A 15,615-nucleotide genomic window follows, 5' to 3' on the forward strand; every position below is an offset into this window, starting at 1 on the left:
GAAAGGGGGGAACAGTCATGGAGACGGTAGGCCTGTGGCCAGGCTTGCTTTTTAAAGGGAACGCTCTCCCCGGTGATTAGGAACCTTAAAGCACATTATAAGCAGTTAAACGCCAATGCGTGGTGCACTGCGGGAAAGCTCCCAGGGCCTCGCTCAAGCGCGACTTGGCATTTTCTCCTCCCCGCGCTCAGGTGGAGAAAGGTGCGGTCCGACCCGCGGAGGCTCGACCCGGAAGCCGCCGCTGCCGCCGGACCTGTTGGCTGCTGAGCTTCGTGTAGCACCGAGTCCTTGGGCCGGCGGCGTTCTCCTCCCTCGGTCGCCACTGGCCCATGAGTCCCCATGGCGACGGCAGGGGTCAGGCCCAGGAGCGGGCAGTCCGAGTGGGGCCGCGGCGCTCCGGGGGCCTCCGCGGCGGCTTGGCAGTGTTCGCCGCCGTGGCCGCCGTGTTCACGCTCACGCTGCCCCGCTCGGTGCCGGGGGGAGACTCGGGTAAAGTACTAGCAGGGTTACCCCTCCTGCCCCTCTGCTCTGGTCCCAGAACGGGCAGGGGCCGTGTCTGGCCTCCGCTCTTAACATTCTCTCTGGTCAGCCCTGGGCCTCCATCCGCCCGCCTGGGCATACATAGCCCAGTATTGTGTGTCCCTGAGCCAGCTGCTGTTTCCATCCCTGTCGTTCTCGTTTCTTTAGTTCTCAGGCTTTCGAGATGGGGCTTAACGTCTTCTCCATTTCCCCCTATCTTTTTTCCTGGTCCTGAGTATTTACTTTGCATTCTTTTTGAGTCCACAAATACTACTCACCGAGTCCTTATTATGTTTCAGACGGAGGAACAGTACTGGTGAACAGATATTGCGAGCGTGCCAGTGCGGTTAGACAGTACACAAGTTAATGAATAAACAGCATATTAACTGGTGATAAGTTATGGAGACAGTAGGCGGGAAATGTGATTGAGAGTGGGGGTAAGTAGTGGGTCCATCCGAAGGGCTATTCAGGAAAGGCCTCTGAAGAGGTGATGTTTTAGTTGAAGCCTGAGTATTGAGAAGGAACTAGCAGTGCAGGATATTTGCGGGAGAACTCTTAACAAGGTGGAAGCCAAGTGCGGCTGTTTCTATGAAAAAGAAAAGCATGACTCGTTGGCCATTAAATCACATTAATTGTTTTATATTTGAAGCAAGAAACAAGATCCAGATTTTGGTTTGGATTTAACGATGCCATATCATGGCCAGTAATTTTGTCAGAATGGTGCTGTAATTTCCGATGGTGAACCTATGGACTGAAAAAGCAGTTTTTGGTGCTTGATCAGTTATCTCCAAGTGGAGCAGCTTAAACAGCAAACGTTTATCATCTCCCGGTTCGGTAAATCAGGAATCTGGGTGCTGCTTAATTAAGCTAGAAGGTAGTACTCAGAACAGGGTTGCTGTCATGGTGTGGGCTGGGACTGCGGTCTTCGCAACGCCAAATTTGGGGAGAAACGCAATCCAGTTCTTTGCTATCTGGGTCTCCATAATTTAACTGACTTCTGTCAAGAAAAAGATGGAGGACACCTCTCTAACACTTCTGTCACTTTTTAACCTAATATTGTAAGTAATGTACTTCTTCCCTAGTTTATTCCTGGAAGTTTGTCGGTAAACCCAACCCATAATTCAGTGGGGAGAGAATTACACAAGTGAGAATACCAGAAGTTGGGGATCGGTGGAGATAATCTTTAGAGCTGCCTACCACACTGAAGATCGTTGATGTTCCGTTTTCAAATGGTTACATTCTTTCTGGTCTTGTTGCACAAATAGGGATAGTGTTTCATTCGTGTAGGAGGGAGTTTTTGTACCATGTTTCCAAGATTTGTATTTCATAATGGAAGTAACTTTATAGTTGTGAGAGTTTTGATGCTGGAGAACATTATTCAGAGGTTAGATAGTTCTGTTACCTGTAAAAAAAAAAAAAAAATTAAGAGTGACAGCTACTTACGGTTGGTTGAGTGTGAAGGATGGGAGTGAGATTAATAATCACTGACATTTATTGGGCACTTACTATGTGCCAGGCATTGTTCCAAGTGCTTTATATGGGTTGTTTTAACCCTCCCAGCTACCCTTAAAAGGAGGTGCAATTATTAATTTTCCTTTTATAAATGAGAAAACTAAGGCTAAGCTGTGCCCAAAGTCATGCAGGTAGTAGTCAGGAAAAGAACCCAAGTACATTGACTTTAGAATGTGCCCTCTTGACCTTTACTCTTTGCCAAAACATTTTATGAAATTCTTTTCTAAATCCACCATCACATATGTAGTGATATTGAAAATCTATTTAAAGTTATTATTGCCTTGACTTTATTAATACTGTGTTTTTTACCAAAAGAATGAAGTTGTATATTTACCTTGAGTTACCAAACTTCAGGTGCTTTAATTTGGTGTGATGTTAAATAGTGGTTTCTTCTAATATTTTTATGTTCATTTTTGGGAATGATTAACTGTTTGCCAAGTATATGCCAATATGGAAAATTTGCTTAATCATATATTTGATAAACGTTGAATGTATTATTTTTGAATGTTTATGAATTATATTTTCATCAATAAACAACACATCTCAAAACCAATGTAAAACATGTATTCTTCCTGATAAGTCTTACATTTTACTCCATAAATTTATCACATTGTGTGGTTTTGCCAAAATTATTATTTGTACCGCTTGACACATAGTTCATTTATGGGCAGGGGTGCTCATGGTTCTTTTGGGGGCACCATTAGTTTATACATGAGTTTATTTCAAAGATACTGTCTTTAGCAGATGTGATGTGTGACAATCTAGTCTAATTAATATTGAAAAGTATGATTAAAAGGGAGCTGGTTTTGTAAAGGTTAAGCACCTGCTGACAACTCTGGGCTTGCCTTGCAGTCAACAGAGCTGTGGTTCTCAAACGGGAAGTACTTCAGAATTACTTGGGAAACTTGAGCCACAGTGTCAGTGGATCTTATTAGATTAAGGAGTTTGGAGGTATGGGCAAGGAATCTTCATTTTTAAAAAGCAGATTAATTCTGATGCAGGCAAACACAACTCTGAGGAGCCCTTCCTGTGAAGGGTCAGGAGAAAGGCAGGACTCAGGAATTTTTGAGGTTTTTTTTAATACTATTCACTGTAAGAGTAGTATTTCCCTTTAGAGCTTTATCAAAGATACATATACAAGTTTTGAATGGGGGCATCTTTTCTATTTTGATTTTAGTTTAACATTTGATTAGAATTGATGGAAGTTTGTCACATTCCAGATTTATCTTTATGACAGCAGAACTCCAGCAAATAACCACATACTGACTTTTCCATGGTAAGGAGAAGTTAGAGAAAAATAGGCTATTTTTCTTGATGTTAAATGTAATTCTGAATGAATTTAGAATGAAGGAGAATGAAAAGTGACCTTGAAATTTTGAACTTATGGTGGCTTTGTCCCAAAAAGATACAAGAACAAAAACATTGATGAAAATAGTTCGGAGCTAAAGACATAAGAGCGAATCCGTTGTGGGGTAAACTATAAAATCATATCCTTTCCAGTAGTTAACAGAGGGAACAGCTCTTTCATACACTGTGAGACCATAAACTATTTAAAAAGAAACATTTAGGATATAAAAAGTGCTGCTGGTTTCTAAGGTGCTCTTGGATGTCTCTAACAAATGTCCTTAAGTAATGGACTTAATTTGTCTTCAGGTGTCCCTATAGGACTTCCATGATGCAGTCATTCACGTAAGACAGGGATGTCTTAGTAGCAAGGATGACAATGTGATATGTCTTTTTGTTAACCTCTGTGTGCATGGCTTGAATTGATTCTTTGTGTGTGGCCAGAGGGGAGAGGGGGTGATAACCTTGGCAGGATCCTGAAATGGATAGGATAATGTTTTTCAACTTAATGGGAGAGAGAAATGAAAACAACTAACCAGAATATAAGGCAATCTAAAGTGCTAAATAGACTCAAGCAGGTTCTATGGAGGAGGAAGAAGTGATTAATTCTGATGGAGAGGCTGGGGAAGCAGGTGTCTAAGGAAAGGTGTTACTGAGAAGGTGGCAATTGAACTAGGCTTTGAAGGATTTAGGGAGAGAATGCTAGGGAAAATACTACAGGGTGAGAAAATGAGTGAGAAGAGGTGCAAAAGAGGGCCACTCCAGAGAAACAGTGGGTAATCAGATTTGACTGGAGGGAACGTACGTTTCATGGGTATAAGCCTAGAAAAAGAACCTTGAAACCATAGAAGGCTTAAATGTCATGCTGAGGAATCTGAACTTCATTCAGAAAGCAGAGAGCAGCCATTGAGAAGTTTTAGACTAGGGATGCAATCCAGCTTTTTATTGTGTGTGTGTGTGTGTGTGTGTGTGTGTGTGTCTATGTGTGTGTTTGGGGAGGGGTCGGCAGGTGTTAATTATAAGTGATTTCAGTATGAAGATGAACTGAAGTAGAAGATTGGTCAAGTCTGTTGCCATAGTTCAGGCCAGAGAGACTAAAGGTCTAAATTGTAGCTGGGACAGAAATTAAAAGTAGAGTGTTGGTATCTGTGAAAGGATAGGGAATAGACAGTAGTACATTTCCTAATAGGTACTAGTAACTTTCATGAGTCATTCATCAACATTGATTCCTTACATTGTACTGTATTACAGTGTATAGGGATGAGTCAGAAAAAGTCCCTGAGCTCTGAATACTTAAAAGATTAACAAATAAGCATTAAATTACTGCATCGTAATTTCAGAAATAGTCGCTAATGGTGAGGAACTATAAAGGACTACGTAAAGAACATTATTTGAAAAATATGTCTTATAGTAGACCTTACCAAAATAACCTGGAGTTAATAAACACTTGGAAATCAATGAAAGATATCCAATGCAATTAATGCAGAGAGGATATCCAAATGCCAGTTTTAGGGTAGTATGGCATATTTTATGGAGTGTCCAAACCTCAGATGTCTGCACATTTTACATTATCGTAAGGTTGCATCTTTATAAACTGTCATGCTAATTTCTTCAGGGGTAATAAAACATATTACGCTAATGCCCCAACAATATTTGTATATTTGCATATGGATACAACATTCAAGAGGGAAAGTAAGTGTTTTTTAAAAACCAGACTTTGCCTATATTTCCACTGACCAGTTCTTAAAGACTATCAAAGATAGTTTGTTCAGTAAGACCTAAGGGAGAAAATATTCTTAGACTATTTCATGCTGTTAAATCTCTACAGATTTACAGTTTTATCCAGTCAAATTAATGCAAAACCCCAATGCAAGCATTTGGATTTTGAAAACTTTGGAGGAGTGTCATTCTCTAATAGTAATTATTGGTTTTACATTATTTTTTCACAGGGGAACTGATCACAGCCGCATATGAGCTTGGAGTAAGTATTAGTTTTATTGTTTAATCAATGCTCTCATTAACAGTTTTAGGAATTAAGAAAGTTTAATTAAGCATGGAGTAAAGTAGATTAATTTATTTTCAAACCCTAGTTTTTAGTAACTTATAAGTACAGTACGTGACAATTTACTTTAAGTTTTAAATCCAATTAAACTAAATTATAAAGCAAAGCCTTTACTATATATACAGTAGCTGCCTTATTATCACCCCAAATTTTGTATAAGCTGTGGAGAATAAAATAAATCGGGTTAACAGTTTTAATAAGTTTATTATTTAATAAACTTTATTATGGTGCATGATCCCTTTAGGCAAGACCTTAGGACTGTCAGTGTGGTGGTAATCCGATAGCAGTGTGGTCTTTCAACTTTCTAACCAATATGTTATTTCAGAATCTGCTTTTTTTCAATAGCCTTTTAAATGACCCTAATGTACTGTGAACCCAGAGAACAAACTGCTTAAGAACTGACAATGAAATATGTCACCCTTTCTCAGGGTGGCGCACCATGTGATACATGCTGCCAAATCCACTAAAGAAAATATTTATTTGTATTGCCACAAGAGGATTACAATAGAAAACCACTATTCATACGTTTAGTCATTGGTGCATAATCTTCAGAATTGCCTGTGAAAAGGGCTACTTTTCAATTAAAGTCTGTGTGACTCTTCCTTTCCTAGATGAAAAATCTCCTAACTGTTGCTAATTTTTCCATAGGTTGCCCATCCTCCTGGCTATCCTTTGTTCACGCTGGTGGCTAAACTGGCAATTATGCTGTTTCCTTTTGGTTCAGTTGCCTACCGTGTCAATCTTCTCTGTGGCTTATTTGGAGCAGTAGCTGCATCGTTACTTTTTTTCACCGTTTTCAGGTAAAGTAGTTGATTAGTTAAAATTAATTTTGAGCAGTTGGAAATGTAGATTTCTTATGGCTCAAGTACATACATTTAAAAAAATCTTTTGCTTGGTTTCCCTAACACATGATTTCACTTTCTTAATTTATAATAATTTCATATGCATTTGACCCCTCAAATGATTACACAGTTGGTTCTGTTTTGTACAATGGAGTGAAGGTGTCACCAGTTCATTATCACAATTCTCTGGTTAGGCAGAACTAATAAGGTTTGTCATTTTATGAAGATGCAGATGGGCCAGTTTACCTCAACAGTGTGAGGTTCATCTTTTGGTAAATGGTAAATATCATTTAATTACTCACAGTATTGCTGATGGGCAGCTGCCTGTCAGGTCCAGGGTTAATATCTAATTATGTTGTATTCTGAATATGAACATGTTGTATACTTTTTGAAATAAGGCTGTTAACTAAGGAAATCAATTTGGGATGTGGTAAGGTTTCAGTCCACTCCATTATTGCTGTAGGGAAGGCAGGCAAATTGGATCCCAAGTACTTCATTGATAGAAGGCTTTCTTAGTTTGGAAGGCTACCCTGCTTTTAAAACACTGGTCGTTAGTTTAGAATGTTGGTAACTCATTTGTCTCTGATGTTTCTGTCGCCTTCATTCTTAACTCAGTGTATCTTATACTTAAGAGGATTATAGGGAAAAATACAAATTATGCTTTCTGCAAAAGGAAAAACCAAATTAAAACACTTTTAAAAGCTTTTGCACGTCTTACAAAACAAATGATTTCTATATGTAAATATAATTTGAATAGGCACAATTTCAAATGTTATTTTTGAAGACTAATATTTTTATTTGTGTTAAAGTCATAATACTACCCTTTAGCTAAATTCTAAATTCTCTTTTAGTTATTTATAGAAAGATAACAGTATAACTATAACTGAAGTTTACTTTTAATCTGTATGTGAAAAAACTTTCAGATTCAGGTATTATAACTGTTGCTGTTTTCTAGAATTTTTATATTATTAAATTTGTTGTTATTTTAGTCTTACAAGTTTACAGTAATAGCCAAATCTTTAAGTATGAAATAATTAAAATAATGTCTTTGCTTAGATTCATTAATGCCATGAATATTTTTTTCTCAATTGTTTGAATAATTTTTATTAGAATTGGTTTTTTTTTTGAGTCTTTTATAATTAAGAATCCGTCAGTATTTCCACTGAGAAAAAAACTGTTTTTTGTTTTTAAATATCCAGATTGAACAGGAACTTGTTCTATATTGAATTAGTACATTATTAATTTTCATAAGATACTTTAGAACAAAAACATTTAAAGAAAACTATTCATTTTGATAGTCTGTATTTTAGATCATTTATGTAACATATACATATATTTAAATATTATGTAGCTATAAATAGCTCTTTGTGCAAGTAAAGGGATTCATTTTCTAAAACTTTTCCATGTTTTTCAACATATTAATTGTTGATGCCATTCCACATGAGAACCACTGTAAAAATCATAAATAAAAATCTTAAAAAATTTTACAGAATCCAGATAGCTCTGGACAGTACTTTTCTTTTGAGTTATCTATTTTAAAATAGCTTTTATTATCATAATTGATTATAATGGGTTTAGATTAGCACACTAGCCTGTAACACTTTTCGTTTAATATACATGGCTAATGATATATTTTATACTTGCTGCCATGTGCTTTAAATCCAAACTCTTAATATGAGTAAATTAGGTGTTTGAGTGGTTTTAATAATACAGTATGTGCTTTGGAAAAGTTGCTTTCTTTCAGAAAAGGGATCTAACAATATTATCTCTTAACATAATTTTAATATGAAAATACTTCATTATTTTGAATACAAATAATTGACAAGGTACACGTCCTTTGGGAATAACCTAGTTCAAGTGGCAAATCTGTTTTGTCAAACAATAGATACCCTTCAAAAAGGAGAAGCCATCTCTATGGTAATAGGACTAACAGTAGCCTATTGATTGAGTGGAAGAAGACATTATACAATGTCAGCTGGCTTGTTACAATTTCATTTGTTGTATGACCTGAACTTAACCTTTAAAACCTTTCTTCTGTGAATATAAACCCAACAGCAGGACACAGTTTTTGTACAACCATTACAGTGATGGCTTTTTTCCTGTCCCAGCATACAGTAAATGTGTTTCTTTGCAGGTTGACTCCCTTATCAGAATTTGTTTAGGAGACATTTCACTACTTAATTCATTTACAAACCAAATCATCATTCCGTCTTGTTGTTGAATATTGAAGGGTTTTGATCCAGGAAACAGTTTTATTCTTTCTTTCCCCCATCACTTAAGAGACCATTACTGTACATGTAGGATTAGTGCTGACTGGTGTGCAGTAAATTAATTCTTTTAACAGGTTTAGATTTTATTCAGGTAATTGTTCACATAGCATTCACTATATTTAGCTCTTGGGGTGGACATAAAGACCTTCTGTACCTTTTAAACAAAGATTTTATTTCAAAAGCAAATTTCTGTTTAAATGTGTTGATGTAAAAAGCTCCATTTTTTTCAGTAAACATGACTTAGATTGAAAGACCAATTTATTCGTTGTTTCCAATTACTATGTAATTTTTGCTTTTCTTGCATCTTTCTCTTGCTTTTAAAAGCTGTAAGATGTCATTAACACTGCATTTTTTGTCAATCTTTCCTAATGGTTGGCAAGAACTCATTTATATTTGCTTTCCTCTAATGTTGAAAGCATATGAGTAAAACAGCACATTGAAAGCTGTATGTGTCACTGTAGTTTATTGAATTAAAAATAGTAAGATTGTGGCACTTGTTTCTGTATGTATTTTTTTATGTATTGTCCCCTTCAGGAGTATTTTTAAGCATGCATTATGTTAGGGGAGTTTAGTACATTTCATTTATATGAAATAGTATTCATTTTATTAATGTGTACATCTGTGTTTCTAAAACTATGTAATATAGTTAGTGATTTCTGGAAATTGGGGTTTTCTTTTTTAAGGCTATTAAAGTAAATGATTTTTAGATTTGATAGTATAATATTTAAAATGCCCTGTTCTATTTGAAATTCACAAATCCTATTATAAAATTTTAAAGTTATAAATGATATAAATCATTAACATGAACACCATTTAACATTGTTTAATGGTTGAATTTCAAAATGGTTGTCTAGGAAATAACAAACTAAATCTTAATTACTGAATAAAGAAGGAGTGCTGAATTCACTATCATTAAACATCTGTATTCTCACTCTTCATATGTTCTGGTATCACTGAGAGAGAAGAGAGCATGTTGATAGCGTTGTATTTAAATGCTGTCAACATAGGAAGATTTAAATTGCTTATGATATCAGAGGAAGATATATGTTGTTTCATTTATTTTGATAGTTACAGTGCAGGGGATGTATTCTCAACAGACCTGACAGTCAGCCTAGCCTTTTCAAACTATTATGGGCCAAATGGAACTATAGAAGAATTCATTACACAAAATTTGTTGAACACTCATGTGACTTGAAAGTAAAGCTCTTAGTTTGTATAATCAAAATTCAGTGCTTATTTTAAAGAAAGTAATACAAAGTCACTAACCATTAAATAGGCAGTTTTTCAAATATTTTTTCTAAAAGATATGGTTTTAGGAAACACATAAAATTACTTTCCAATGTCATTAATATTGTACAGTAAGACATCAGATCTCTTAATGTCAAGTGGACTACCTAAAATATAGGACTATTAACATAGGAATAGTTAATAGTGAAGGTATATTGAAACTATGGTTACCACAAAGAACGTGTGATCAGTTTCAGTAATCCTTGAATATCTTCTGGCAGATTGTTTTGTGCCAGCATTTAATTCATGGACTTTGTAATTTTATAATTTATATATTTTTAAACATTACATTGCTGCTAAAAATTAATTTGATTAAACTTTTGGAAGGCAAAGACTTGATTCTGAGCACTGTGTCTGCTATTCTTATAGCTTCAGCTAAGATTTCATTCAATAAAGAATAGAAAATTAAAATGCCATACCTTAGAGAATGCAGAATCTCCTGCTTAAGGGACATTTGGATTTTCCAGCTCAGAGAGTATTTTAGATTATTGCCATAGAGAATAATGTGAAGCTCTTCCTAATTTCAGAAGTAACTATGCGTAAGTAACAAATAGTCACCAAGTTTTTGTAGTGGAAGAAGAATGGAAAGTACTGGAGCATTAATTTCCATTCAGGAGAATATCTGTCTTGATCCCTGGTTAATTGATCATATATTTCTCTCCTACTTGTATTAAAATTGCATTGACTTAGACTGCTTAAGCATATTAAGAGCTTGGTTCATTTGCATTTTCTTATAAGTAGAGGGACATATTAGGCTCAAATTGTAGCACTTCATTTTAAAGGGAAGAAAGCAGGGCAAAAACTCTTTTTTAAGACTGTACAGTCTTTTCTGACAGCTAGTCAGAGTTAGAATTAGTTCAAGGAAATGTTAATAATGCACTGCCTGGCCTAATCCCTTTGATATCACCAGGTATCCTCCTGTTCATGGGTTAATTGCTTTAAAAGCGAAGGCAATATTCTGAGCGGTGGGCCGCTTCACCTTTTCACAGCTGTTACCATTGAGTGACAACTAAATCCCATGTGTAAGATGAGGAAGAGCTCAATCTCCAATTGGGAGAAAATTTATGTAAACCACAATCCCTTCAGAATGTGCGGAAGTCATAGACTTTCTTGATTTACTCTGCTTTTCCCAGAAAGCTCTATTGTTCACTTTCCTAAGTCCCATCAACCCTTTGTAGCAGAATATCACAGCGGCAGCAGATAGCTTGAAATATATAAATGCTATCATAGCTCTGATTAATAGCAGTGCTTATGAGTCAAGTCTGATAACAGTGCAGCTCTCCACTCAATTTCAGATACTGCTAATGGAATCTGTCTTCTCCAATTGTAATATGAGAAGGCCTAATTTGCCATGGAGCTTGGAGCTGTCACCAGTAGGGGATTGTGGGGTCAGATGGGAGCTGCCAGGTTTTTGCCCTGCAGCTTGTATCTCTCACTTTGAATAGAGCAGCCCCCTGCCTGCCAGTTAGCTGATAGGCCGCCATGGGGTTTATGCCACTATATACAATAGGAAAGGGCTACATAGGCTGACTTTATAATTGTGAGGCTAGCTCATATTTCCACAGCTACTGTGCCGCATAATTTCTAATAAGTGGTTTTAACAAATGTCAGATTATGAAAAGTTTCCTCAATTACAAAAACTTATAAAACATTTAAATTGCTAAATCTGTTTCCTGCCGAGATTTTGCCACTGGAACTAGTCATCAGTTATTATGGTTGTAATAATAAATGCACATATTTCTATAAATTACAAATAAAATTATGTCATAATTCATATAGATTTGGTACTTTTCAAAGCCATAAAAATAGACAATAGTCTTAATAAATTGAGATATTAAGATGTACTTCGTGACTTTGCATAAGACTAATATTAAATCTCTATAGTTTATTAAGTTGATTAGTACTGCTGATGAAAGTAGTTTAGTACCCTCATTCTGTTGACTTTAGTTATTTGGATGCTTTACATTTGTTTCCTATACTTTTAGTATCTTAACATTGTAAGAATTATGCAGCGTCTTCTAAGTTTTCAGTTAAAAAGGATATAGTATGATGATATGCTTTGACCAGTGTCTTTGAAGATACTCCGATGGAATATACTTTTAACCAATTTCAGTCTTACTACTGAATGCAAAATACATTATAAAGATTGAGTAACAAGCTGATCTTGAGGTTTTATATGCTTTTATACATTTTATACAAAACTGACTAAAATTTGTAACTGGGGAGTTATTTTAAACCAGGCTGGACCATTGTGCCAGTTATCCAGCATACTGTGAAAACTTAGTGAAAACCTGAGGTAAATTGCGGTTGTTCCTATAAAGCCAAGCTCAATGTTTTCTTCTACATATTCAGGAATAAGTTGATGGAGTACAAGAAAATGAACTGTTTAAACTTTGATAGCTTTATCATTTAGAAGCTAATGCACAAATCTTAATTCTAATGGAAATTGTGTGATTACATTTTACTTATGGAAGGTATTCCTAACCTCACTTGCATTTTAGTTTGCTTTTTTTCCTTTTTGAAGGCTTTAAGTTTTTTACCCTAATTTTATTTAGTGGTTTTGAATCAGAAATAATACTTTATACTTTTCCTTTTAGAGTACTGGTAGTTAATATTTATATAGCTGAAAATTCTGAGCGAAACATTTCTCCTTTTGGTTAAACCTCATGAAGTAGAACTAACCTTAGTAGGATTGTATCTGGAATCACAGTAAGTTTTTCTAAAATGTGGAAGAAAGGACTCATTTGCAAATTTATTAAAGATGGAAATGTTTTAACTTGTTTTAGGTTCAGTGGTGATGGCTTCAGAGATGTATTTTTTATATCATGTCCTAAATTACTGATTTATGTTCTTAGGTCTAAACTGGACAGTGAAAATATTTATATTCTACTGCTCTCTCAGTGGCCTCATTATAATTTTCCCACAAGCACCTGGCACATATTGATACCCAGAACATATTTGTTGAAAGAATGTTGAATGAGCTGCCACCAAAAGAAGGAGGCTTAGCAGGACTTTGGTTTTCAGTAACTTAGCTCCCTAGGTTGACCATTCTCCAGGTAGACTGGAGAGATAAATACATGGTGTTGATTATGTGAATGAGCCTGAAGGGAACTTTTATATCATTTTCATGAACAGGACCCAGAAATATAAGAACGTGTAAGGATGAGGATAGTAGATTTGCTGTTCATTTTACTCTCCTTTACCATGCTTCGAACCCTGTAGTCAACTGCACTATTTTAATTGTCACTATGAATTGACACTAATAGTAATTTATTAAACAATAATGCTCAGATGCTGCACTGTGGCCTGTCCAGTCAGATTCTGCTTACTTCAAGTAGGAATTCTCAGTACACTCAGAATAGACATAGGGCAGTGTACCTTCCATGTTGGGTTTTTTGCATGCAAGTAACACTGAAGACAAATACATTCATGAATTTTATGAGGCATGTCAAATGTGTGTTCGGAAAGAATTTCAGGTTTCTGTTATTTGCCATTTGATTAAGGGTTAGACAAACATGTGACTGCACATGAAAATCAAATACTGTGTAGTGGAAAGCAAAATATACCTTATCAATAGCAAACCTGTGTCAATGGTGTAAATTGTAACCTTGTGATTTATCCATTGTGTCAACAGATGAATAGTATTCCATCAGTGAGAAAACTACTACACAATCAGTACCTTTCTTAGGAATCTTACCTTAATGTCATGAATTTTGTGGACCAAAAAAAGAAGACAGGTTTTAAGCAGAGAATTCTGATGCTCACATTTGATGCTTAATAGCATCACATCATCCCTACTCCAGTGGAGGGTTTCTGTCATTTGCATGATCTGGGTGAGATTTTAAACACTTGACTACCCTTCCCATACTATCTATCATACTCTTGGTATGTCTTTTTTATTGACTAAACACTGTGCTCTCCTGGAATGTGAACCACATGGTTTTTGTGTTAACCTAAGTAAAAAGCAAATCAGGAAGATTTATCTCCTGCAAATATACTGTAAAGTATATTTTATATAGAGAGTATAAAGTTATTTATATACAACAAAATGTACTTCAATGACTTTTGGATTTGATATTTTGAATAATCTATATCAGTGCTTTCCTGTATTGTTGCAAAACCTTAGAATTAAGTTTACCTCTTTAACAGTGTAAGAACTTGATGTTGATTGTTGATATTGACAGTTGACTATTTTATAATACAAGGATTGTGTTATTAAAATGATCATAGTGGTGGAGTTTGAAGATTGTGGTCTTTTTTTAATATGATCTAATATGATTTTTATCTTTCTGTAACTCAGGTTAGATGATAAAACTGTGTGTTTCATTTGAAGGAACACCTTATTTGACCTTACTCTATTGGGGCTCTGTGAGAATTAAATTGAGAATGGAAACATTTTTTTCTTATATCTAATTCATCATAAAGTGTTCTTAAGTTAAACTAGAAAATAGTTTAAACTAATAACTATATATTAGCGAGTTCTGGTGAAAAGAATTCTCATTTTATTCACAACCTTGTTTGAATTTATCTTCTGTTTCTCCAGCTTGCTTTTATTTGGTTGAAGTAATAATTTCAATAGAAAAAATATGTCTTTTCATTTTAATGGGCTAATTTTAAGATTCTGCATTAGCATATTATTAACTCTTAGTTGCTTTTTTAAAATAATAATTAAGAAATGTCTAAATAAGAATTGTTTTAAGAGTTGTCCAAAAGAATAAAATGGAAATTGAAAATAGGTCTCCAGGATTGCCAAGTGAAAACACAGTGATGTTTTCGATTATGTCATTTTTATTAGAAAAAAAAATTATCAGACTTACTCTATGGATAGATGACAATTGTCTGATTTTGGTGGTACTTTTATTTATAGTTCATCTATACTTTAGATTTTACGGATTATACAATATAGCTTGTTTTGTGAACTTGGATCAACAATTTTATTTAAAGCTCCAAATTAAATAATGTCAGATTGGACATTCCTTCCATTTATTTTTAAAAGATTATTTAAGTTAGAAATTTGGACTACCAATTCATTTAATAGTATTGTATGCAAAAGATTTATGAATAATATTTTGCTCTACTTATGTAATTTAACTCTGCCAACAAAATTTTAAATATATGTTGTAGCCTTTCCAGGGGAAAAACTTTTTATAAAGTATGTCTCCTGATTAGAGTTATTCCCAGAAAGAGATTGCAACTAACTTGTCTAATCACTCACGGGTTCCCTTCATTGATAGGGATGATAATTGGCCAGAATCGTAAGATAATGAAGCCCCCAGCGATGAAAAAGGATAGTGGATTAATTAAAGGTGCTAGGAATTTTGTAGACTCATAGGAAAATGCCTTTTAAACTCATGATAAACAGATAATAAAGGTGCGTCTCAGTAATCTCTCTTAGCAAGTGTAAGACTAGATATGCCTTTAGATATATTTGTTGTTATGATTTTTGTAGCATCACCTAGGTAAGCCTTCTGCACATTTAATATTTTTATTTTATTTTGTTTTCCAGCTCCAATATGTAGTGCCTTATTGATATAAAGGGTTCATTGTTATTTGGCTCAATAAAATGTAAGATGGGAAATTTGATGTATTTTGTTTGAAATTTCACAAAAATTTGAGATAATTAAGGAACTTTCTTTGCAGATCAATATGTGAAAGGCAGTATGAGTAATTGTGAACCTGTATTTTATTATATGTTTTTGGAGACAGTCATGTTACTCTGTTGCCCAGGCTGGAGTACAGTGGTACTGTCGCAGCTCACTGCAGCCTCAACCTCCTGGGC

At 35.0% G+C, this 15,615-nt stretch overlaps 1 protein-coding gene across 7 annotated transcripts in view; it reads left to right on the forward strand.

Annotated features, from left to right (window-relative positions):
* Positions 1–255: 255 nt before the first annotated feature.
* TMEM260 (transmembrane protein 260) overlaps positions 256–15,615 on the forward strand; it is an 81,093-nt gene continuing 65,733 nt past the window's right edge. For all 7 annotated transcript variants that reach the window (XR_013521721.1, XM_002753936.7, XM_009006075.5 and 4 more), the window contains exons 1-3: positions 256–489; positions 5,325–5,356; positions 6,086–6,237. Coding sequence is in view for 6 of the 7 variants with exons in the window: in XM_002753936.7 (XP_002753982.1) it covers positions 330–489; positions 5,325–5,356; positions 6,086–6,237 (344 nt within the window). In the remaining variant the exon portion in view is untranslated. The remainder of the gene's footprint in view (positions 490–5,324; positions 5,357–6,085; positions 6,238–15,615) is intronic.

This window comes from Callithrix jacchus, chromosome 8 (genome assembly GCF_049354715.1).
Source record: "Callithrix jacchus isolate 240 chromosome 8, calJac240_pri, whole genome shotgun sequence".
NCBI lineage: Eukaryota > Metazoa > Chordata > Mammalia > Primates > Cebidae > Callithrix > Callithrix jacchus.